Genomic DNA, 26405 nt, shown 5'->3' on the forward strand with positions numbered 1-26405 from the left:
CGGACATTAATCGGTTGAGCAGCAGCCGAGATTAGAACATCGGTACCACGGGCTGGATTATGGAAACTTTGTAAAAAGTAGTTGAGGGGGCAAAATGTCACGATTGTTCAGAGACCTAGTAAGGACCGCCAACATGCATGGCTATAAAGAAAAAAATCATTGAAGGGATGGTGAAAAAATGTATTTGAAATAATTACAAAATTGATTTAGACCAAAGTCAAGTCCTTAGCAATATTCGTAAGCTTTTTTAAAAACTATGTCCTTTAGTTCTATTTGGTTTGACTTAAAAATGACGATGAAAACGGCCTTGCATAGTTTTAATAGACTTTAAAGCTTAATTAATAGACACGGTTCAGCAATGAGGATTGATGTGAGAATGTGTCATCAATGCGAAATTGAGAGAGAGGATTTAGAGCAGTCTGGGGGGATTTGAAGCGGGGATTAAAGTTGAAGAAGATGGAAAAAAGATGAAAAAACAATCAGAACCTCAATTTTCACAAAGAAGCCCAAAATTACGGACGGCTTGCAGCACACCCTCACATCCCTTACCTCGGTACGCCCTGTGAATAATGGTTGTAAAATAACGAAAATTCGGCAGAAAATAAAGGTGGTTTCAACAAAGTTTTGAATACTCTCTAAGAACTTCTTTGCAGCAGTTTGCATGAAACAGATCTCTTATGGCAGCCTAAATATCTTTTACTTAATTTAAAAAATACAATGCGTATATAAGTGTTTCTGAATTGAAAGTTGAAGAGTCAACAAGATTTGACAAACATACAAAAATCACCAATTATTTCAAAAGCTAGATAAAAAGATAGAACAGGTTCAAAGAGTTTTTAAAACGTACCACAAACAGCGTTAGAAGATTAAATTTAAAACAAATCTTAACCTTAAAATACATGCATAATATCTAAAACGTATTTACAATATTCGATAAGTATATTATATTCTTATTTTTAATATTTGTCCCTCAAACACATATTTTAACAAAATCTATGATAATCCAACTTGGAAGCAAAGCCAGTAGATTTGCGTCAAATATTGACAACATGATTAATGCTTAAAAAAAATAAATCGATACGCAACATTCTGATTGTCATAATAACCGAGGATGGATAGACCAAGTTTCTACACATCTTTCCATGGCGAAAACGCAATTCACTTGATAGACGTCAGCCTAGCAGGGGCTACAGCAAAACTTACAACTAAATTGTCTCGCAGACGATGCATCTTTACATGGAATACAAACTTGTTGGATAATACAATAAAATATTCCAGCTTTTATCGAACTCTTTATAAACAGTAAAAATATGTAAAAATCCTGTACACTGCTATATTATATGTCGAGGTATTTACAATTTGCGGAATCGCATTGGCATCGAAGACCACTTTTCTTCTTTATTTCCCAAAATTTATCACCATAATCGAAACTGAAAAAGAAAAAGATGGTTAACAGGAAAGCAAAATAACTGCAAGCTAGGTAATGATAATTTCTTTTTATAAAAGTGCTACAGTTAGATGTTTGTTATTTGACGGGGGTGGGGGGGGGCATTGTATGATGGCCGGGACAAGTGGACGTGGCCACTAACGATAGACAGGTAATGCTTATGACAAATATGGATTTTCATCGACAAGCTTTTGAATGGGAGTTTCATCTGCTCCTAAAGTCATATCTCTAGAAGTCGTTTGCAAAGAAGGCAGACGTTGAGAATCGGGGATCTCACTTAATTCCTCAATAATATGGATCTATAAGAGTAGGTTAGGTACAAGTAGGATTAGGGTCAGGGTAAGGTAAGATTAGGGTCAAGTAGGGTTAGGGTCGGGTAGGGTTAGGATCAGGTAGGGATAGGTAGGGTCAAGTAGGATTAGGGTCAGGTAGCGTTAGGGTCAGGGTAAGGTAAGATTAGGGTCAAAAGGTGTTAGGGTCCGGTAGGGTTAGGGCCAGGTAGGGATAGGTAGGGTCAGGTAGGATTAGGGTCAGGTAGGATTAGGGTCAGGTAGGATTAGGGTCAGGTAGGGTTAGGGTCAGGTGGGGTTAGGGTCAGGTAGAATTAAGGTCAGGTAGGGTTAGGGTCAGGTCGGATAAGGGTCAGGTAGGGATAGGTAGGGTTATGACCGGCGTTGAGCTAAAAAGATTTTCAAACACGATGTGCACTTTGAGTATCGTAGTAAAGAGCTGTTTTGTCAAAAAACAAACGAATAAACTTGAAAACACATATTCATCTTCATTTTATAGCAGAATTCAGTAAGATATTGCATTCTACATGTTTTTAAGCGAAATAAAAGGCCACTAGAAACCTCTTCTCAGTCGCTCAGCTGTGATAATGAGCAGCTTTGTTTTAGCTTTTAGTGTTGACCATAGGCTTGGATAACGCTAGAGAATGACTTTCTTACAGAAACTCTTAGAGGCTTAGTTCACAACAAACCCCTTGCAAATTGTTTAAGATAACAAGGCAAAAACCTTTATTACACATGGGGTAAAAATAATTTTCCATGTTTAGGAATCTTGATAAACTTTCCATGATCAAATAGAAGACAAAATAGTCGAATAATCTTTCAGAAATACCTTAGACCCTCATAGGCTTCGATATCGCGACTTGCAAAAAATGCTATTCCTGGAAATCTCCAGTCCTGCGACAAAACAAACGAGGTTATGCACTTCAAGGAAAGAGAGGTTGATCGCCCGTGGTTCTTTATTCCCGAAGCTCTTTAAGCTCAAAGCTATTAAAGGCTCTTATATTCTCAAAGGAAATCGGTTGCGGAAGTACCTTTAATATAAATTAAGAAGCGATAAGCGGTTTTATATATAATTCAGCAAATCCACTTTGTAATATGAATATTTATTAAAAAACAGTATAAAAAAGCCTGAGAAAAGTCATACGAAAAGTCATGACGTCATAAGAAAGTTGTGAGAAGGAAGAACCGCAGGATAGGCTGTCCGCCGGATTCTGTGAATCTTGCAATGAGATTTTAAAATGAAGCCCTGTATGCCGGGGCGAAATATTAGTATACTCTTAAATTTAATTTATTTTGAAAATTTATTTCGTGACATTGGACTCTCGTCGTCGTATTGCTTTGTTCCTGTATACCTTTCATAAGAAAGTTGCCTTCATATCAATCAGTCCTTTGTGAGTAACTGAAATGCATTCTTGGACACCTTTCTGAGCATGCATTAATATAACCATAGCTGAGTCAATGTTACATATAACCACTTGCGAACTTGTTTAATTAGATCATCTAAAAAATTTCTCAAGGCAGCAATCCATCTTTAGTCTATCGAAATATACAAAACCAGACGAAGCATCGCATAAACTGAACTTTTCATTGCAGGTGGGCAGCAAAATTTTGCATTCCAGTCAAACAATTTGAAAAAGAATACAACGAGGAGATGGAATAAGGAGGGATTTTGTTGTAAGGTTTTTCCTTCCTGACGTTCACGGTAAAAGGCAGTGTCGAAGCTTAACATAGGAAACAAATAGTTATAGTATGTATCTAATTGACAAACCCGGTGATGTGTAAAAACTCTAACAGGAACGAGGTTCGATTCACATGAGTGGTTTATGAATCGTCCACAGTTGCCATAGAAATTTGCATCGAGACAATTGTCTTCGTCATTCGAGTTCTGCAGAAACCGAAACATGAAGCAAATAAAGAACGCACTGGTGATTTAAAAAATGGCTAAGGGGGTGGGGGTTTGTTTAAGTGGGGGGGGGGGGGGTGGGGGAAATGAGAATAATCCGACTCAAAAGATTCTGTGCAGTATATCTAAATTTCCGAAATACTATTAATAAGTAAGAAATGATAAATGATTTCCTTGTATTTCTTTGCAAAATACATTTCACTTTTACGAAAACCTATGTACAAGATACCTCTTGAAATGCAAATAAAAACTTGGCCTGCAATTTTGAAATCTTGAATGTTCTTAATAAGGGTTAGGATACCATTCTGGTTTTTCAGTAATTCTTGGGAGTTGAGACTTGGAGGAACTGAAGCGTTTGGCGATGAGGCTGTACAAAATCTGACACTGAAACATTTCATCTGAATACATCAAAACGAGAACGCACCTTCATATCGAGATCAAACAAGTAGGAATCGTCGCCTCTTCGATCGGCCTCGTCATCTGAAATCACTTCACCAACGTAATTCAAAACGAACGACCCTTTCAAGATAGGTCCAATCGTGCGAAGACCCCAGCCTGTCAAAAAATCACATAAATTGTGAACAAGATATCAAAATTATCGCAGAATAAATATTGTAGATACTTAATGTCATATCAATCTCGGAGTGGCAACGGAAGATCTAGGCAAATCATCTGCCATATTCACGTCTGTGTCTAACATCCAGGTTTCAAATAGCATACGTCACGACAGCTGCAACTTCCTCGTCTACAAGATGGGCATTACAGCACAGTGTATGTAAGAAATTTTGACATAGAAAGATGTCTGCGTTTCGAGTTTAGAAAACGTCTCAACATTCCTCTGGATAAAATTTTGTCCTTTTTGCCTTCCTCAAAATTTTCCTTTCTCCTTTTCAATAAATTGTTCTTAGAAATGGAATTTCAGTAAAAAATCACTGCTTTGGTCTTTACGCTGTGTCAGGACAAAAGAAATGTGCAAGCACAACAAACAATTCCTATCACTTTATATACTCTTTTCAAGTTATGCATTGGCCTTGAAACGACTGCGTCGTTGGAGAACCTTTCTCCGGCTCACACCCATGGAATCGTTGAGTTTTTTCGACTCTACCTGCACTTATCTGATTTACATTGAGAAAATTGTATTTTTTAATACAAAAACATGACTTCGCCATTCCAATTATAATAACGACAATCTATACGTATTTCTCTGAATTTAGAGCTTTGATGAAGCAAGCGGAGAGACACTAGGGCGTAATAAAAAACTGTTCAAGGCTGAGTGAAAACCAGGCTTGTGAAGTTGCAGAAATCAATGAAGTTAGAAATGTGCAAATTTCTACTTAATGGTTTGCGTTGAAAAGTCAGCATCAAAAAGACTAACTGGTGTACAGTCCGCCCCTAATTAAATCCAAGCAATAACCTGTTATCTCTATTTACGACTCGTCTCTCAACCCAGGAACCTCATCCCCCCCCCTAACCCACAACGTGAATTGCATACCAATGACCCTGTACTGATACGATTTGCGCAAAATAAAACATGATTAAACTCTTAGTTGAACTACTAATTAATTGACTCTCCTGAAACGATTCAGCGATGAATATAAATTAATATGCATAGTACCCATATTGGCGGTTTTGTAAACTTGCAGCGGGAACTGCAGGCCTTTTTGCACCACCCTGTTACTACAGTATGACCAACAATGACAAAGCTTTGAGCACTCAACCAAAACAGGCTGGTCAAGCTCCATAAAGGACATATCAAGGACGCCTTCCTAAAATGAAAACAGAGAATTAATTCAGGTGAGAGAAACGAGTACAGTAAATCTCAGCAAAGAAGAACGTGCTTTTTCACAAGTCAGATTATTCTTGGTTCTCAGTCTAAATGTGCATGTGGTCGTTTCAGGGTTACTTGTTATTATTAAGAGTTTAAAGGGTTTTGTAGCTCAAAATTGCCAACACGCAGACTTTAATGGCAAGTGATCCTTAGACAATATTTCATGAGGATAACTGTTGTATCAAGAACTTTATGGCTCTCTCAGCCTACAAGGTTTTTGAATATAAAAATGCGGCCTAAAGAACCTTAATCTCTTAGGTTTTTCTTTAAGAGAATTGAATGCAAAGGAACCAAATTATGAAACGACTTATGGAAACGAATAAAGAGAATGAAGAAAGCTGGAACATATTGCGCCATTTTGCTGCACAAAGAACAAAAACCTCTGATTGACAAGACAACAATATCGTACAGTGAACAAAACTTCTTTTACAGAAAAAAACTTCTCATATTATCGATTTGACGTACATCGTACCAGCACTTGGTTTCTTCATTTCTCTGAATACACTCGCACATTTCCACCGAGCAGTCATTTTGACATTTGCACCCCTAAAAAATAGAGAATCCAAGAGTTATCTCGTGGCAATAGCTTTGCCATTAAACAAACAAATACTTGTATTACAAGGATAAAGAAAAGTAGCCTAGTAAGTCGATGTAAGTGTACTGCACTTTGTTCTATTATATTATGGCGTTTAGAAAATATCAGGGTCTTATTATTCCAGTACCAACCTTTGGAATAACTGCACGGGAAAAAGAAGCTCATTTCTTGTTTTACTTCATTTTTGCATACATTAGCATACATTTGCATACGTCAAAGAAAACAGTAAAATTTCGTGAATATGCTTAAAAATTCCAGGTTTTTAACTTTCTATATTTTGCGAAATATAGCCGGCAAAATCAAATTGGTGGGGGGGGGGGGTTGTGTTCGAAATTAGGGGGCGGCGTAAAAGAGCAGAGGAGGCTAAACAGAGCTTTCATGGCATAATCTTGTTCTGTTGAGGTTATACCAAAATGCAGTTTTCTGTCTTGAGTAAGTCAAAAGGAAATTTTTCAAAGGGTAATAATTCAAGAACAGGCCCATTTTCAAAGTATTAATTCTTGAAAACTCTAAAACTCTAAAAAAGGCAGCAACCAACTGAAAAATTTTGCTGATGAACATGGTACCCCTCTAAACGGGTTGTTGAAGTCAGCTTTATGTTATCTTGGGGCTGGATCACCTTCATCCCAGCCTCAAGTAGCAACCATTAAGCCAACCAAAGACGTTTGCCCCGTGTAGTGACAACAATGGCATATTCTTTGCTGACCGGCAATCGGACTTGAACCCACGGCCTACAAAAATTGCTTTTGTACTTTTCACCGAGTTACAATAACAATGTTCGTAAACAAAATCAGTAGAAAATGGACGCAAAAACCAACCTTAACAGTGAGTAGATCTTTCATGATGCTGACGGTATGCGACTCAACAGCCTCAGTTATGTAAGTGAAGCTCAGGGGCAACGGCTCATCGTCCACCTTTAACAAACATCCAAAATTCAAAAAGAGACAATTTGTTGACAGAAATGAAAAAAGGTTTTCTTTTAATAACTAGGAAAACCTGTAAGATGGCCCTTGTATAAAGCACGGACCTGGCGCAAGTGTAGTGCACATGTGGAATATTAATCGCCTGCAGCATTATGGGGAAAATACCCAGTTCCGTCCCTCACTGGATATTACCTTTTCTCGCTACCAGGTGCCAATTTGGTGCTGATAGGACAGACGGCGGGGGTCAAAGTCACCATTTTCCCATAGATTGGACCGCTTTAAACACTTGGCTTACGTGTTTAATTTTTATTCTGGAAGTGCTTAAATGTGAATCTTCATTTTCATTGTAGCTTAATAACTTTTATTTATATATATCATATACATTTTACTTTCATTTTATCTTAATACAAATCATAAATGTAGAATATTTTATCAAAATACTTCATGACTTTCTGATTAAATATTTTAAATTGATAGAAAATATTTATAAAAATATTTTATCTCAAAAAAGGAACTCAAATATAAAACAAAGCAATAAATATCTTTGGATAGCAATCAATAAGTTTTAACAAGGATTGTACTAAAATAGATTCCAAGCATATTGACCGTGAACGAAATTCCTATTGTAAATAGAGACGATTGGTTAATGCACATTAATTTGTACGATAGCCAATCAAATGGATGGATTCTATGTCAGCCAATCGGGAGCCGTTTACAAAAAGAATAACGACAGCCCTATAGGAACTGGATATCAAAATGTGGAAACGTGCTTAAGAGTGCTGCAGCGGAACAATGTCAAGTTGAGTTGAGTTTGCAGGATAAAAGAAGTTATAAAATAAAGAAAGGAACTGTCAAAACATAATTAAGGTGGCTTGCGATTAAAGACAAAACTAACTTCGTTTATGCAGCTGATAGGGATTCTTTCTTTGCCTCTTGAAATGTCGCTTTAAGAAATAAAAAAAACAAAAGATAGTTTAACAAATGTTACGAAAATATTGAATAAACATATGATTGGAGACCTTTGGTTTTTCCCGAAATGACAGAAGTTGACTGACAAACAGTAGACATAAAATGATGGGTTAATTGATGGTTAAAATATATCATATTAAGATAAAAAATAACATAAATCTATCACAAATAAGATAAAGCTGCATGAAAAAGGTAAAACTACATTTAACTATAATAACAAAAGAATATTCATGTCAAAAAGGAAAACAAAGCTACAAGCTAAGGAAGATATTGAATAAGTTTTAAAATGCTAATCTTGGTGACATTGTTGCATTTAAAAGCACACCAAGCCTCATTAGCAACACATCTTGCAGAGGGTTATAGTATTTAGACGATAGTAAAATTATCATTTTGTTATGATCATACACAGCAATGAGGAAGAGGCTGTCTTGTAATTGGATGTTAAAATCTCGTGGTAGAATTTAGGCCGTGTGTTATGTTATTGTCAGGTATGGAAGATTAGCCTCGTCAATTTTGATGTTTTTGTGGAACCCCGTTATATACACGGGTAAGAAAAACAACGAAAGAAACAAAATCAAAAGGAAAATTACCAATCATATTTTCGCCTGATGTTCACGTGACCTATGGCATGCCTCAGTCTGATTGCATCCCGCACTTGGGGATTGTTGACGCAAACCTGAAGTTGAAAAACAGCACAATAACAAATTGCAAACATGATCATCAAAAGCAATAATCATCGTGTTATCTCGGTTAAACGCCGAGTCTCAGATGAACCCCTGTCTCTATTAAACACCCTCTTCAATAAACGCCCTTTTATAAGCGCCCCCTCTAATAAAAGAAGGAAGATGTCAAAAAGAAGTCAGGCTTAATCCTTCACAAATATGTGACAATTACGAAAAAATAAGGTGCTTTTTTAATTTCCATTTTCTTCAGTCTATGCGTCAATTCAAAGTGAAGCAGTTTTTCTTTCCCCCCTCTAATCTCTTTGCGAAGGGCTATGCCTAAATTTCCCTTGGACCTAGCGAAATTCTGAAAATACAAATATAAATAAATTAGAACAATTTTATGGTCTAAATATTAAATCATTTAAAGGATTGACTCTATATTCTTTTATCTAAAAGCAACTTGCTTATCTGATACAAATGTGTCTTATATAAATCTGAAGTGTAATTATAAAACCTATTAAAGGCGTTTATCAGAGGAAATACGGTAAGGCACATTAGAATTAAGGTTCTTAATTAAGCATTATTGTGCCTTAAAGCAAGAAAAATGTTGGCTTCGGTGTGCAGATATTTGTTGCTGTCAAATTCTGAAGAATAAACGAGTTCCCCTGGGCGAAAACTTACATCCATAGGCATTTTATCCTCTTTGTTTTTAACAGAAGTGTCAGCACCACGAAGCAGGAACAGCCTAAAACAGCGATAAAGCAAATTTTAAAAACTACCTCAAAGTTCTGACCTTAAAATCTAGGACCAGTAGCAAAACATTGTTGGTGTTTCAATAGTCATTTCAACAGTTATTTCATTAGAAATCGGGTATGAACCAAACAAATAATGAAATGTGTTTTGCTACCTGCCAAAAACGTTAAGTAGCATTAAAATGTTCAAAACACTCAAACTTTTCACGGAAAATTTTGGTTGAATTGATTCGACTTTTGTGTAAACCATTTGAGGTGCGGTGGAGCAAAGTGGCATGGCACCGAGCCTGTGGAAATTACGTCATTAGATCTACACAAAACACATCAAAGGCTCAAAAAACTAGCCCGAGAAGCTAATTTGACTTGGACGTTCCCAACAGAAGCTACAAAGAATGCAAAAATCATAATGCTTTAGAAAAAATTGATTCCACATATTCCACATCTTTAAATTAAAATGCAAAGTCACGTTGCCAAACTTACTTGACAATGTTAAAATTCCCTTCCCTAGCTGCAATGTGCCTGCATGAACAAAATTAGTTATTTCAGTCCTGCATGAGCAATGTGCCTGCATGAACAAAATTAGGTATTTTCTAAAGATTGAGAAAACACAGCTTTCGGGATGCAATTAAGACCGGAATCAGATTTCCATGGGAAAATTTTAATATGTGCAAAAAATTTTCACACACAATGTGGCTTTCTATTTTAATTTCTGCCAAGTTCAGCTACAGATCCTTCGTCTTCTTCCAGCTTATGGTGCTCTTAAATGCCAACTAGCGGAGATTAGATAAAAAGGCTTTCTTAAACCAGGTATTTTTAATCGTAGACAGATGTTTTGATTCCCATTCAGACTGTACACAAATTAGAGGAGGTTTCTACTTTAGATTCACTTTGTCCTGAAGGTTAAGAGTCCAACCTCAAAACACAAAGCGCTACTTCCTAAAATGCAAAGCAGTATCACCTTAAGTTCTAAACAGTCCACCTTACCTTGACAGCATTGCCACCTTAAATTAAAGCAATTCCACCTTCAAACTGCAGCCTAATAAATATACTTACAGCGGCGTGTCTCCATACATGTTAACGCAATTCACGTCGCATTTTGCATCGAGCACTACTTCGCAGCCATCTAACGCACCAGCCATAGATGCCCAATGCAGCACTGTATTCTGCTCCTGTTATCAAACTATCATAAATTAATACGGTACAAGAGCTAAATTCTGCAAAATTTCTGTGTTTAGCTATCGTATATCCTAGAATGAGCGCCTGGGCGAGAATTTACGGCAAAAATCAAATAAGCGCCCCGTTCGAATTAAGAACTCAAAGGGGGTGCTTATCCAAGCAGGGCGCTTATCAAAGCAGTGCGCTTAATCAAGCAGGGCGCTTAATCAAGCAGGGCGCTTAATCAAGCAGGGCGCTTATTCAAGTGGGTCACCTATTAGAGCGGGCGCTTATTCACGGATTTACGGTCTTACTTTTATCGGTAAACAGCTTATTTAGACCAATGACAAAGTACAAGGCTATTTTGGCCTTAGTTCCAGACACCATCCCTTAAACGTCAAATGAAACAAATGAGCAATTTAGCCAAGTTGCGCATACAGAATATTTGCACAAACAGCGAATAAAGGAATCAAGTAACAGCAGTAACTAGGGTGGCAATTGGCACATTAAAACAGAAAACACAGTTTATAAACCTTGTCTCGAAGATCCGTTCTCGCTCCTTTTCTTATTAGAAGTTGCAGTGCCTCTGCGTTGCCATCCTCCGCAGCCCACATAAGAGAGGTCCAGCCGCCATTATCCTTGAAATGTAAATTTGAAATGAAAACAAATCAATGCAAAAAAACTCTACACGGAAAACATTGGCAGCAACAAGGAACAAGGAGCAGACTGTGTTCCGTTATCAACGAGTTGACTGCTCAAACAAAGCAAAAATGGTGTCCTGATAACTCAATGAAGTCAATTAAAAATTCTGACTCTATATATGTCCAATTATGAACGGCACTTAAGGTTCAGGTAACAGTACAGTCAGAGCAAAAAACCTGAGTTTTTTATGCATTCATTATCAGCAAAAAGCTTTCCAAATTAGGAACTTTCCAAAATTTATTAAACATAGACAAACAATGAGCGAAAACTTTACAGTTATTCACCTTTTAATGTCTATTCAACGAGAAAGGTAAATCTTTTCATTACGCATGCGACATTCACATAAAGACATTAGGTATTGATAAGCAATTCACGCACTGCATTTTATTTCAAGGTGCTGGTTTACAGCTTTTTTTTACAAAGAAACCTTAACAGAACGCAGTTGTAGATCGCAGTTATCGCAGTTATCACCTGCTCGTTCAGCGATTTCCTCCGACTCAGTAACCATGCTAGAATATCTACATGTCCTTTGTGGGCGGCAACGTGTACTAAACCCATTCCATCAAAGTTCTGCGGAAAAGCTAAACTAGATTAAATTGAGTTTGAGCTAAATGTGGTAAAAGCTACAATTTCCACAACTGATACAGCTGAAAAATCACAAGATGTAGATAACTAAATTATCAAAAGATCAAAAGGGCAATGTGCGATATACTCTTTTTTTATAAGAACAAGTAAATTTAAATTCAGACTGACTGTTCTTAATTTTTTCGAAAATCTGAGGCTGGATTGTTCTTAGCTTGTTCTTAAATATGTAAGGTGAAAGCACTGCGTTTGCTAGCTTTTTCACTCTAGGGAGGTGTTTAGGCCTCATTTGCCAACAAAGTGAGTGAGACAACCTTCATTCGCCGACAAGCTTGAATATTTACCGAAAAAGCACCCACACATGGCTAAAAATCCTCGTCTTTGAGATAAAACGTTGCTCAAAATTGCATTTTACTCTAGCTCAGCTTAATTTGTTTTAACTTTTGACCAATTTCGAAGTTCGTGTTCTTATAAAATTGTTATCATAAAAAAAGAGTGTAGCATGATTGCTCCAAAACTAACTAACCATCGAAAAACCCAAGCAAATTTACAGCAAAGTTTTTAACTGATAAAATGCTCAACAGTCGAGTCTGTGCCCTTATTCAAAAAACTTTGATCCCTTCTCCTTCTCCAAAGTGTTTTCAAAGCAGGCTGTCGATGAATGGACACATTGTCTATTTGTCACCTTTTCGGTTCTTGGGTGTGTTTCATAGGTTGCTGATGTTTTAAAACATCTTTAAAACAGTCGAAAACATGACATTTCAAGCGGAAGCAAATTTTTTTCATTTGATTGCTGTTTAAACAGGATATTCCCTTCAGCTCATAAACCTTACACGAGAATAATAATTACATCGAAAAATTCCATAAATCAAATTGGTAATAGCTAGAAAAATGAGCTTACTGATCGTCAAGAAAGTCGTGTTAAAGGAATATATTTCAATTATGATAAGTTCATTGTCACTCTAGGATTGATTGCTCAATTGAATAACTTCGTCATTTTAGCAAATATTGAATTATTCTCCACCGAACACTGGAACATATTAGCTGGTTGTTGAAGACAAACAGCTGCACCGGTACAGTGTAATCAGAACTAAATTTATATCAGGAAGGGGAGACGCCGAATCAGAATTCTTTAATTAAGCAATTATGGAAAACAATTTGAACCCAACACAGGTAATATTTTGTTCATGTTAATCAATTCAACTTGGGTTAAAATTGGCAAAACGTCAGCTCGAGGGTCGGACTCAGCCCGGGATGAACCTAGCGAGACCTTGATTGTGCGTTGTGCAAATCGATCTTAATTGCTGAAACAAAAGAGGATATTCACCCCGCAGTTCCCTAGCCCGGTTTGTTGGGTGGATTCCTAATCTCCTATTTTCATGATACCTTAATCTTCTATGAAAATTGGAATTTGGGTTTTCTTCGAGTGCTAAACAATACATTTTGAAATTATGATGTTCTGGTTTTAGGCTGAGCAGGGTTGCCTTCAAAGATAGGATTTAGATTCTGTGAAGGTGGAATATCGAGGCAGTTTCGATAATAAATGGCCCATAGACATTTTTTGTGAGCTGTATTTTCCTATTAGGACATCAAGAACCAAAGCACGTTTACGTCAGCAAAACCAAAGGCGTGTAAACAAGCTTTAACGCACCGTTATAAGTTAACAGAGGGTTTACAAATACCTGTTTCATTTATCCTTAATTGTTTAACCAATCTGATTTCATCAAACCGACCCTAGTCAAATAACGTTTTTGTTTTCTAGTAGAGTCGATTTGCTTTTGGTCTTGTTAGATTCCTCGCAATCAATCTAACATTTGGTATGAGCGTTTTGGTCTTTTGATTCCTCGCAATCAATCTAACGTTTGGTATGAGCACAAAGGCCCCAAAATAAACATCCTCTTAAAAACTCTCCTGTATAAATCCAACATGTTATCTTTTCAATAGCACAAGCAAACACGTACACGAATAAGTTAGTATCAGCCTAGGTGTACAACGATTTGATCTCAAGACTGTATGCTTTTTGATCAGGGGGTAAGCCAGCAGGACCGAAAGACCTTTAATAGACAGCAGGACCGAAAGACCTTTAATAGACATCAAAACAATGCTATTGCGTCGTTCAGCCATGACATCATATGTGAAGCCTGGCCCCCTTAAGAATATTGAATTTCTGAAATAAATGTATTCCATCCTTCCTACTGGCACACTGCTGCTTTTAATAACCAAACCTTAAAGGTCATCATGACCCTTCAAGCGACTGGCAGTGTTAGCTTCGGCCTCAAACGCGCCCAAGAGACGCAGTAACGGCGTTAAATAGCTTAGGATGGAAGGGGGGGCAATAATAAGGCAAAAATGTCTCACCTTGCACAAAAGCGAGGCGCCTGCTTTATGGAGGAACTGGGCAGCTTGTAAGTGCCCTTTCTCCACTGCAATGTACTAGGGAAAATTGACGAGGAGGCAAAATTAATAAGATGATAAAAACAAACGTAGATCAACAAGACGAATTCGCAGTTCAAGTGTTGGCTAATATCTAAGATCGCATGGAAACAACTCAAGCTCGAGAAACAAATAAGAGATAGGCAAGATATGGCAAATAAATTCACATGCTCCGACATGTTTTTATTATACAAATATCGTGCAGAATTCTAAATCATATTTAGATCGATCAGGATATCATACTCTATTACCTATTGGTAAATAATCAGCTTAAATATTTAATTGCATACAAACATTCCATATCTTTGAATCGTTGCAATGTCTAAATCTTAATTCTCAGTCCAACAGCCCTTAAGCATTGAATAAGCGATTTCACAGTTTTTGCCGCCATTATGAATTGGCAAAAATGGCGGACACGCAGCAAACGAGCAAATTACCGCAGAATTTCCAGTCAATTTTGTAGCTAGAATTGCTGATAAAATTAGGCAGTAATCAGCTAAATTAGAATTTAAATGTTCCTTTTTTACAATAAGCAACTTACAAACAGCTTTCCTTGTTGTTTTCCTTGTGATTTCACTGCTGACTTTGACCAGGCTGAAATCAGTCCCCTTTGACCTCTCGTACAAAAACTTCCGCTTTTCGATTCAAACCTTGGTGAAACTCGTTATTTCTAGCTTGTTTACAACCATCTTGAGTTGGACTCTCTTCAAAAATTCACTTGACGTCAATAAAACCTGTAAAAGACATCAAAACATCGTGACCACTTCTATGATCGTGACGCATGTTATTGATGGAGGATTCCCCTGTATAGCATGAGAGGCATATCTGCTGGGATGCCATACAGGGGAATCCTCATTACATTACATGCGTCACGATCATAGAATTGGTCACGGTGTTTTGATGTCTCGTACAGGTTTTATTGACGTCAAGTGAATTTTTGAAGAGAGTCCAACTCAAGATGGTTGTAAACAAGCTAGAAATAACGAGTTTCACCAAGGTTTGAATCGAAAAGCGGAAGTTTTTGTACGAGAGGTCAAAGGGGACTGATTTCAGCCTGGTCAAAGTCAGCAGTGAAATCACAAGGAAAACAACAAGGAAAGCTGTTTGTAAGTTGCTTATTGTAAAAAAGGAACATTTAAATTCTAATTTAGCTGATTACTGCCTAATTTTATCAGCAATTCTAGCTACAAAATTGACTGGAAATTCTGCAGTAATTTGCTCGTTTGCTGCGTGTCCGCCATTTTTGCCAAATCATAATGGCGGCAAAAACTGTGAAATCGCTTATTCTACAGTCGCCAAACTACCACATCTTCTGAGAGGAAGATGAAATTCGTGACTGAGCAACGTGACTAACCGTGTGAATTTCTCTGCTATATTAATGATGTACTAACAAACACTTTAGATGACAACCAAAATTAAGCGGCTATCAAGAGGCCGAAATCTCATCATCAAAACAAAAGTGCTTATCCTAATGCTTCACTGAAATCCGATAAAAAATATAAGTACCGAGTAGTGCTAGATTGCTTCTAAAAACGGCCCTAACCTACCAGCGGTGTCCTTTTGTATTTATCTGTGACGTCAACATGCACACCTGCCTATAAACGAGGTAAATCGATCTTAAGAATTATTTTACATGGGAAATGACAACCTTAAAAAAGAGAACCACAAAAATTGCGTGCTTATAGACAAATATTGCCTTTCAATTCTGTTCTCTCCTATACACCGTAACATCGCACCGTAACCTAGTACAGTCACATCATTACTACCCTATCATGTCATAATTTTTACGCTAATAGTTTCGTGAATACAGAAGATCGATTTGCAATGAACAATCTTAAAAAGCATGGATTGATTCGATTTAGATGATGGAAGCTCAGCCAGTCATATGATAGTGGATCACCCAATCATATGACAGCATGTCAACCAATCAGATAATGACAGCTCAGCTAACCATAGATGGCCATTTGTATATTGATTCATATTATGGCTACAAGAGCAGCTCCAGCTGTGGGGGATTTTAATGGAAAAACACAACCCATCGTGTTGCTATCGAAAAAAGTATATTTTCTCAGAGACTCGAGGAAGAATTTCCGAAAAACTAGCCATGAGAACCGCGTTTTGCAGAAATATCGGCTTTTTGGTTGGAAGAAATGAAAGGAAGAAATGGAAGAAGGATGGATGGAAGAAAGGTAGAGAGGAAGGAAGGCAGGAAGGGGGGAAGGAGGAAAGGGAAGAAGAAAGGAAGGAAGAAATGGAAGGAAGAAATGGAAGAAGGAAGGAAGAAATGGAAGGAAGAAATGGAAGAATGAAGGATGGAAGAAAGGTAGAGAGGAATGAAGGCAGGAAGGAGAGATGGAAGGAAGGGAAGTATAAAGGAAGGAAGGAAGGAAGGAAGGAAGGAAGGAAGGAAGGAAGGAAGGAAGGAAGGAAGGAAGGAAGGAAGGAAGGAAGGAAGGAAGGAAGGAAGGAAGGAAGGAAGGAAGGAAGGAAGGAAGGAAGGAAGGAAGGAAGGAAGGAATGAAGGAAGGAAGGAAGAAGGGAAGGAAGGAAGGAAGAAATGGAAGAAGGAAGGAAGAAATGGAAGGAAGAAATGGAAGAATGAAGGATGGAAGAAAGGTAGAGAGGAATGAAGGCAGGAAGGAGAGATGGAAGGAAGGGAAGTATAAAGGAAGGAAGGAAGGAAGGAAGGAAGGAAGGAAGGAAGGAAGGAAGGAAGGAAGGAAGGAAGGAAGGAAGGAAGGAAGGAAGGAAGGAAGGAAGGAAGGAAGGAAGGAAGGAAGGAAGGAAGGAAGGAAGGAAGGAAGGAAGGAAGGAAGGAAGGAAGGAATGAAGGGGGCAGAGAATAAGTACAGAGGGGAGAAAGGGAGAAAGGAAGTTGAGACTTGGAAATATTGCTTCGGTGATGCAATGATAAAATAGCTTATTAGTCAGCAAACTCTGATTTGTTGGTCTGATGACAGTTTTTAAGAACTGTAAGCTTTAGAATGAAATGCTCTTAGATATTTTCCAGCCATCACCCTACACGGGATCTGTAAATTTGAATTATTGACAAATACTCACGGCGCAGTTGGCGAAATATCTGATGAAAATTATTTGCTGACGAATATTTATCGAAAATAAAATGGACGCGTTCATGAATTTCTTTGTTGGAGGCTTAATCTCTAGAATACTGTTTACCTGAGCAATAAAGACGAAAATTTCCTCTTCATAAAACAGCTTGCAGATCAACAGACAAGACAGATCAACAGATTAAATGTACGTACCTTATAAACAAGGACAACAAGAACGTCTAAATGCCCTTTAGAGGCTGCTGCATGCAATGCACTCTTTCCATCTTCTGAATGTACTGGAGCAGCAGGACTTATATCTTCAACTGTCGGCAAAAGAACCATCATTCAAAACGTGATTATATAGCCAGGAATTAGAGTTCTAAAGTGATGACGTCACAATGTCTATTTTTAGCCTTTTAAACTCTGAACGCATAACATTAAAGAGCATCGTGGAAAACCTCTAAAAGTCCAAATTAGCGACATATATACGACATGGCCACAAAAGCAAAGGCTATATCCCTCATCAAATCACAATAACTTTTCTCTGTCATAACCGTTATGAACTAAGCCTAAAAACTGTCAGCCAACTCCAAATCTATCGTTGGCCATGTTCTAACCAATCGTTAGCATATTTAATCGATTATTCATGCTTAAAAGTATTTTATAGTGTTTTGCTAGGTAATGTTCATAAAAGCCGAAAATACTAAAAATATATTTGTATCACGTCATATTTAAAAGCTCAAGTAATAAAGATTAACATTTACCAGGGTGTTTTGATACCAGAAAGGCAGATCTATACACTCCTTATTGCATGGAACATGACGAATCTAAGTTGCTAGTTTGAGTTTTGCGATGCATGCCTTGAACTAGGCAGCAGAGAAATCACAAAACTAAGTAGTCATAAAATTTGATATTATCTAAAGCAAAACTGCTAAAAAGCCAAATTTATTGAAAGAATGGAATGGAAGAGCCAATTAAAAAAGGAAACCAAAAACAAGGAGTTTCAGGCGAAATGTTGCAATCGATAAATCACAAAGCTAGATTTTATGATGTTAATTCTGAAATAAGACTATTAAGGAGATATTAACTAAAAATATGTCAGCTAAAACAAAGCAACAATAATTAATCTGCTCAATACTTACGAAGAATCGATAAAACCTTGCTCAAGCAACCCATCTTGCTGTATAAATACAAGCTTCGTAGATTGACTCTAAGTCTTGTAGGTCTGAACGAAAAGAGGTATCTGACAAAGGATTTCTTGGAAATAAAAATAGCATAAAAAGGTAACACAAGTCGCAAAATGTACCCGACCGTCGCTACGGGAGATGGGGAGGTGGTGGGTGTGACAACCCCTCTTAAAAAAAATTCCATTGTGAAAACAAGGAATCTTTTACCATCTATGGGTGCTTCGTCGGCAATTTTCAAATTTATTGGCAAATAAAGGATGGTTAACCAACTTTCTTGCTAAATAAAATCGGAGCACTTATCTGCTATATTTAAACGACAAGTATAGATTTGTAATAGTAGGGTAGGTCGATGCAAATAAGTCAATGCGATTGGCGTGGGGCCTAAGCTCTCTCAACATACAAACCTGTCTCTCAGGACTTCCTCAAGTGTATCGAGAATTTTTCGAGGATTATCGAGAATTGATAAACCATCTGGAAGAGAGAAAATAAAATTATTTCAAGATCTACAACCCCGGAAAGAAGGTTTTAAGATCTTGTGCTCTCTTTATATCTTTACAACAGTTCAATGTTGACATTTCTGATATTAAAGGATAGATACATGCCAACTTTAAATGAGGGAGTGGGACTTCACATGCATGGTACAAGGCGTGCGCTTATGGGTTTGTCTCAATAGCTGTGGGCAGGTGATAGGTGAGGTAAGCCCTTCTAAAGAAGAGTAGTTACAAGGCACAAACCTGGGTTTTTTAAAACCTGGGTTTGGTGACCACCATTCCAGGCGGCAAAAAGGTCCAGAACCGAGAATGGATAACAAACACCATCCAAGATTGTAGATAGCACAAAACAGACTGCTCCATACTAATAAAGTCAACAAGTTGAGACTACAAGAGGCAATAACAGTCTAGATTTTTATGAGGCACACTAATATCAATAGTTTTAATAAAAAGTTAAAGTCTTTTAGTTAAATAAGGGACAAGTTTGAACTAGCAACATCTAAACAATCAGAAAATGTTGCATCAATGTTGCTTGCAATCTGGGCTCAACTTACAACTAAGGCTTTCCATGGTCGTGCTTCTTTGTGTTTCGTCCGAAGTTGTTGCAGCATTTGGGAGTCGCTCTGCTATGTTACTGAAGTAAACAGAATGTAAAAATCACAAAAAGCAATCAAAGGTCATATAAAAGGCAAGAAAAGGAATAGGAAAAGGAAAGAAGGAAGGAAGGAAGGAAGGAAGGAAGAAAGGAAGGAAGGGAAGAAGAAAAGAAGGAAGGAAGAAAGGAAGGGGGAGAGAAAAAGAGCAAAAGGAAGAAAGGGAGGAAGGTAGTTGAGACTTGGAAATATCTAAACTTTTTATAAATACTCACTTCGCAGTTGTCGAAATATCTGATGAAACTTTCTTTTCATTTACAAATCTAAGTCTTGCGCCTAGAAGAGAAAAAATGTTGGCATCTATGGATTTACACACGATAAAAATAGGTGACTATAATTGGCAGCCTCTTATGTTTTTGGGGGAATGTAATAAGAACTAAAAACTTTACAGCATAATATTGCAATTTTCTTATCAGATTTAAGATAAAATCGAGCTCGTGCCAAACGGAACTGTTATGACCTGTAGTAACAACTAGTAATTCACGTGTATGTAGGCCATCTTTTAATCACTCACAAACTACCAAAGGTCCCGTATGTGGGGAACTGGGTCTAGTAAATTATGATACTTAGAATAATAGGATAAGCCAAACAATTTTGAAGGACGTCATTTTTATTAAAAATAATCTCGTGAACTGTATCAGCAAGATTCTTTCGGTCGTTTTCGAAAACGAATCAAAACGAGGATGGTGGTCTGGACTTGAGTCAAACACGATTTACCAAAAAAGTCTAGAGCATCTAAAGAACATTAAAATTGGTTTTGGAAAATTTTTACCATCAAAAACAGCTTAATGAAGAGGTAAGATCTTGTATGACAATCACAGATTAGATCACAATTATAAGCAAATGGGCTACTTGATCAGGACATAAAATACAGGGCCAACTACTTCTAGTGTAGTATTCAACAATTTCGTGACAGTCGGTCGCTGTTACAGGATATAGTAACAATGGTTTATAGTAACAAGATCACATCAAACAAAATCTAATTGTTGTAGCAAAATTTCAATAATATTGCAAAATACAATAACTACAAAAAGATCCGGGGAAATTGTCCCCTTCTTTTTCTAATAACACCCTTAACAATTAGATTTCAGACCCTGAAAAGGGTCGGTAAGGAAATAGTTAAAATAAGGGGGTTTGGGCATGACACTTTGACTTCTTTTGATACAATCCCCCCCCCCTCTCTCTCTAACGGTCCTTGACCATGAAATCACCATGTTTTCTAGGCTATATAGAAAGACGTCCACAAATTTACGCTTCCATTTGTTATATCTACCTTGGTTTGCTTGGGTTGATGTTTTTTCCTTGTTATGCGAATCATTGTCTTCTTCATCAGATGAAATCACAAGGATTGGGGGCGGTGTCGACTGCCTTTCATTTGAGTTTTTTCCTGGATTGAAAAAAGTGATTTTCGAAGAGCTAACGAAACATCACGTAAACAGCAGGCCGCGAGAGCAAAATTGTCAGCTAAAATCAAAGAAAGATTTTACCCTCGAAAGAATTTTCCCATTTCCTAGTACAGAAGTAGCGTTATCAATTACGTTACACGAATGTGGTACAGACCCCTAAACTCATAGTTGCACATTGGCTAACAAAGAAGAAAAGACATGGAAAAGAAGCTTCAGTAATGAAGTCGTTTCTGCAGTCATTGACGCAGAAGAGGCTCATGCAACTAATTCCTTTATTTACCCATGAAACGCGTAGCAGAGGCTCAAGTTATGGAGACTTCTCTGTTGCTATGAGCAGGTGTTGCCCGTCAACGACGTTATCCAAATTTCACAATTTTAGCTTGACAGATGTCCGATCAGAGTTTACTATATGGACATATCCGGATACCAAATCATGGAAAAGTACTTGAACGTAAAATGAAGCGGATGTTTTGAATGTAAAAAAAAGTCAAAAACTGTGAAGTCAGGTGACCCAAAATCCTTTCCATTTGCAAGCGACTCAGATTGTTCATTCTTGCCTTAAAGAAACTGCTTAAAATCAAGGTCAATCGTCAAAATCTAACTACAAAGAGGATTACTGAAGGAAATAGAGGAAAAAGAAAACCCGGTTGAAATATTACAGTGTTAAATAGAAACAGTTCTGGGCTTATGTCGTTCTTCGCTGTCAAAATAGGGGACTTAACCTGCTAGAAACGTTCGACTTAATTTTAAGAGGCTTGAAAATTGCACTCAACACTATAACGAGGGAGTGGGCTGGTTATTTAACAGCAATTCAAAATGTACTGATAAAAATAATACTTTATAATCAAAGCTATATTGCTAAAGGCTCGTTGCAAATGCTGCTTTTAAGAAATCATTTGGACAAAATGTTGTCTCATATCAAGGTCTTTAAATCTGCTTTCATGTAAAACCATGTTTGTAACTTTTAAAACTAAGTTTTTAACTTTGCTTTGCCAGTGAGCCCTGTTGTTAAGAGTTTTTCTCTTTGTAGATAAATTATTACAGGCCGCCCAAACAAAATATCTTGAACTATCATAATAATCATTTTTTCTCATATTTTATGTACGTCAACATAATAACAATTAAAGTTACTTAATTCAATAAAAATGTTGTAAATCATGTATGATCCTTACGTTTTCCAGGGCTCCATCCGATTCTAACCCGTTTACTATTACTGTCAGTTGAATGTGCTTGGTCAATCGGTCGTTCTCTCTTTTGACCTTCAAAAGATGCTTCTAGGTTTTTCTTCACGGAGGCTATACTTGCACTGATGTTATTGACTAGATGGTTGAATCTCTGAACCGAAGACAATGCAGACTGCTGTTGGCTTGGGCTACCTTCTATCTTCTGGGGGTAGATTGGCACATAGGCTGGGTAACTGCTTCGCTTGGAATTTTTTTGAGGAGAAAGTCCTCGTATACTAAAAGGGTTAGTGAACATTGTTGGGGCCTGATTGCCAGCTGAAAAGGACACTAATCCAACGCCATTTGCATTGGATGAGGTACCAGAACTTGTCATTGGTCGAACATAAACTACTTGTTGAATTGCATTTGATTGTGCCGGTGCCCTGACCATTCCTATCACTGAAGGAAATTGGTTACCTCGATTTCCCGGCATTGCAGAACTTCCAGTTTGATATGTTTTAGACACATTAGTTTGGTTTGAGCACTGGAGAAGTGAAATTATATTTGTTCTTCCTGGTGCCTGGGTGTCTCTGGCAGGATTTGTGTTCACTCTCTGGTTTGCTAAAGATGCAAAAGGAAATGCTTGATTTTGAGTCTGCATGCTGTTTGAGAGTTGACTGGCGTTAAATCTAGGCTCAGCACGATTTTGTAGCAGACTAACCAGGGATGATGAAACTGCAAAATATGATCAATTATTGTTTATCATCATTTAAGAAATAATCACCACTCCTTGGGTAAGATATGGCCATTGTGTGCCTCAAGAGAGTATCAAATTTAAGTATCTGAAACAGAGCGAAGATAGCTCTTAATTCTGTCAACTGTAAACATCACAATCATTGTTGACAATAGCTACAAAGAAAACTCAGTCAAAAGTCTGTATGAGCCGGGAGCAACCAGTGGACCACAAGAGACATTATAGAGTAGAAGCCATTAATTATTTGCATCCAGACCCAAAAAATAGCATCAGCTGGTTAGCACAATTTCATAAGTGCGCTGGAAAATGGTTGAACTATAGCATGCCCCTAATAAAGAATGCCTGATAAATTACTAAAATACATTTTTTGAAGCGCAGATGGAAGCTTTAGATGCAGCTGTGAATCTGGCTTTATGCAAATCCTTCTACACTTCAAATGATGTCTTTTGAGAGCAGTGACTCTCTTGACTGCAATTGGAACTCACAAGAATACTGAGAGCACATTAATTATTCATTTTTATGAATCAAAAACTCAAAAGTCTAGCTTTCCTTTTCTCTCTAATCTCTCCCCCACGCTGGTCCAATGTGTTTTGCATAAAAATAGACTTTGAGAAAGTCACAAGATAGATAGAATTGAGCTTATGTAGCCTATGGCCTCGACTACAGTATTGATATCTCTGTATTAACAGACAACCTAAAACTTTGAGATAGTGGGGGCAGGTGATACATATAATATGAGTATTCAGCCCTGTTTCTGTTTAGAAAATTGTATCAACAATTTGGTCTTCGATTGAAGCGTTAAGAAGCATTTTATTTGAAGAATCACTAAAGTAGAATCCCATTATAACGTACTCAGTTATTACATACTTTCGGATATAAAGTACTGGTGTGCTTGGTCCCGGCAAAAGGTGTGCTTGGTTTTAGTCAACTTTCACTTACCCTCGTTACAACGTACTTCAGATATAACGTACTTAATACGCTGGTCCCTTAAATTATGTTATAACCGGATTATACTGTAGAGAATTGGATAAATACTATCTTAGTCATGGAACTACTGCTCTGTTGCTTAGCTTATTTATTTGTTATTATTTGTTGTTAACTTTTTGTGTGTTTTTGTTTGTTTGTTTCCTTTTGTTTTTCTTTACATCAGCAGAGCCTTCAGTATTGAAATAGTTGATTAAATTCGTAGAAGTAGAAGTAGAAGTAGCATTTATTTAGAGCATGGCATTCAGGACACCTAGGCTTGTTGACAGAATCATCCCATACACTAAAGCAGTGGGAATTACTTCTAACTGTAAATTCTGCCTAGTCTGGTTTACCAACAACTCCTGCTCCTAGCATAGGCTAAGAATAATCATCAAACAAAATTCTTACACACAATAGGTAATTGTTTGTTCCTGTAAAAGCAAGGAATAATTTCTTTTCCTAGAGATTTACCTGGTGTGGGACCATTTTTCTTTTCCATTTCTTTCAGATGCTTGAAGCCTCACCTGATGGACAAAGGCAAAATAGATTTCAGGAGTAAAATCAAATAAGTCAATAAGATATAACTTTTTCATGAAATTTGCATCTAAATTGTTAAAGAGGGTGCTCCAAATAGACTGTCGTTGAAAATTAAAGTGACAAAAACAAGGTTCAAGCTTTAAAAAGCCAGAAAAGTTCATGTTTATGATTTTCCTATCTATATAAAAAGAATGCAAAAACGATAAGCTAGGGATCATCCTATGCATCCAGGGCCACCATATATTTTCTAACTAATTAATTCTAAATTCTAACTAAAATCTGTATGTTATTCTGAGCAGTGCCCCATTGAAAGAAAACAAGGAAAATAAAGAGTCTGCATTTCCAGGACATTTTAACATCAGAGTAAGCAACTTTACTCTTTGCTTTCCATGCAAAACATCTCCCCGAACATGAATAATTTTATATAATTGTCAAGACAATAAAAGTATCAACAAGGAGATATTTATTGACGATAAAGACAAACAACATACACAAGAAAAGCTACTGGTTTATTGACCAGTACTTGATTGTCAGGTGCCTTAAGGCACTTTCTAGTATAAAACAGCAGAAACATATCATATTAAAGCACTTTTTGTCTAGTACTCATCAGTAAGATATGAATTGATGTTGTGATATAGAAGAGAGTTATGGTAAAGGCATTTATCATGCCATACAATGCAAAATAATTGATTGGCTTTCCAACCAAACAACATAAAAATTATCTTTATCTAGAGTGCATTCGAGGGTACATCTTTTTTGTTCCTTATGTTACAGATTTGTTCAACCATTGTCAAACACATCGCAAGTTCATCTAAATTTTATAATGCACTTTGTCTTTATATAGGCAGATATAAAAATGCAGTTCAATCCTATTTACCCTAAGGCTAACAAACTTTGTGTAATGCCAGTTTTTGTGTTCTGTACTGTAGCAGATAAATAAATAAAAGTCAGACATTCCAGGGGGCAAGAAAAAATGGTCTGATGTGGCGAATCTGGGGTACAACTTTTGACTTGAATTCGAAAGGAATAAAAAAATTGCCAAACTTGGCAAAAATTTAAATTATTCCAGGGTACATCTGAACAAGATTCTACTGTATGCTGAAAAAATTTTTTGATAAGCTTTTGAATTGTCAGAAACAACTGAACCGACTATAAGAGTTGCATCTCTATTTCATTTATTTTAACATTCTCTGACTTATAAAATTTTATTCTCTTTGTCTGTCTATCATTATAATCACAACAGTTTACTATGGGATTATTTAGAAATGTTGTGCAAATCAAATAAGTCTTCAGATCTATGGTCCCAAACAGCTTAAAGAGCAGGGTACTGAAAGACCAGTTTTTCTTGGTTTAACCAGAAAATGCCTCAAATTGAAATATAGGCTTATTAAAAGGAAATAGATTTTTCCCAAGGCGAAAGCTTTAAATCGTGTGTGAATACTTTATCTAAACACTCCCACAGGGAATTTCTATAGGGATTCGAACATTTAGTTGGCCTAGTGCTGAATTCAAACCGCAATGTTTTGCAAATAAAACTAGGCAACATCGGCGGTAAGTAGGGAAAATGCACGTTAAACTTTAAGTCGGGGTTCAAAACTAAACTAAAATTCACTGCATAAATATAAATTCGATAATATTCAATGTTGGTGACAGAGAGATCCGTTTATTGAATGCCCAAGAGGCAGGCAGGCCTAGGCCTAGGCCTAAAGGTGTGCCTGGACATCCACTACATACCTCTTCCCGGAAAGCGAACCACGCTAGTAGCTTGAATTCAAATATTTGAGAACAGATAAAACGACTTGGATCGAAAGCAAAGAAGTAACAGGAAATAGAAGAAACGTTCATTTACCAATTTCTTCTCCCCACCAGCCAACTCTTTATTCCATTGAGCGGTATTGGAACGTTAGTAACTTGTCCTGAGTACATGCTCCTCCCCACAACCCTATTTACGAAT

At 37.1% G+C, this 26405-nt stretch overlaps 1 protein-coding gene across 5 annotated transcripts; it reads right to left on the bottom strand.

Annotated features, from left to right (window-relative positions):
- Positions 1–675: 675 nt before the first annotated feature.
- LOC135693921 (uncharacterized) lies at positions 676–26405 on the bottom strand. Of its 5 annotated transcripts, none has more exons than XM_065212500.2 (25): positions 26301–26405; positions 24386–24438; positions 22204–22929; positions 20899–21012; positions 19841–19901; positions 19527–19606; positions 18886–18952; positions 18437–18519; positions 17508–17617; positions 15792–15839; positions 14170–14244; positions 11701–11799; positions 11061–11165; positions 10426–10541; positions 9853–9891; positions 9302–9365; positions 8546–8631; positions 7882–7930; positions 6882–6977; positions 5934–6014; positions 5256–5406; positions 4065–4195; positions 3506–3622; positions 2567–2631; positions 676–1430 (listed from the first exon to the last, which is right to left on the bottom strand). In XM_065212500.2, exons 2-25 carry the CDS (start codon positions 24411–24413, stop codon positions 1337–1339), a joined length of 2685 nt encoding a protein of 894 aa, XP_065068572.2. In that variant the 5' UTR covers positions 24414–24438; positions 26301–26405; the 3' UTR covers positions 676–1336. The 5 variants fall into 5 exon arrangements, 4 of the variants coding, with proteins under 4 accessions (XP_065068572.2, XP_065068575.2, XP_065068576.2 ...); XM_065212503.2 differs by having other exon boundaries at positions 22204–22815; positions 26301–26399; XM_065212504.2 differs by having other exon boundaries at positions 22204–22815; positions 26186–26321.

The sequence above is a fragment of the Rhopilema esculentum genome, chromosome 11 (assembly GCF_057945365.1).
Source record: "Rhopilema esculentum isolate cy_ngs chromosome 11, ASM5794536v1, whole genome shotgun sequence".
NCBI classification, from domain to species: Eukaryota; Metazoa; Cnidaria; class Scyphozoa; order Rhizostomeae; family Rhizostomatidae; genus Rhopilema; species Rhopilema esculentum.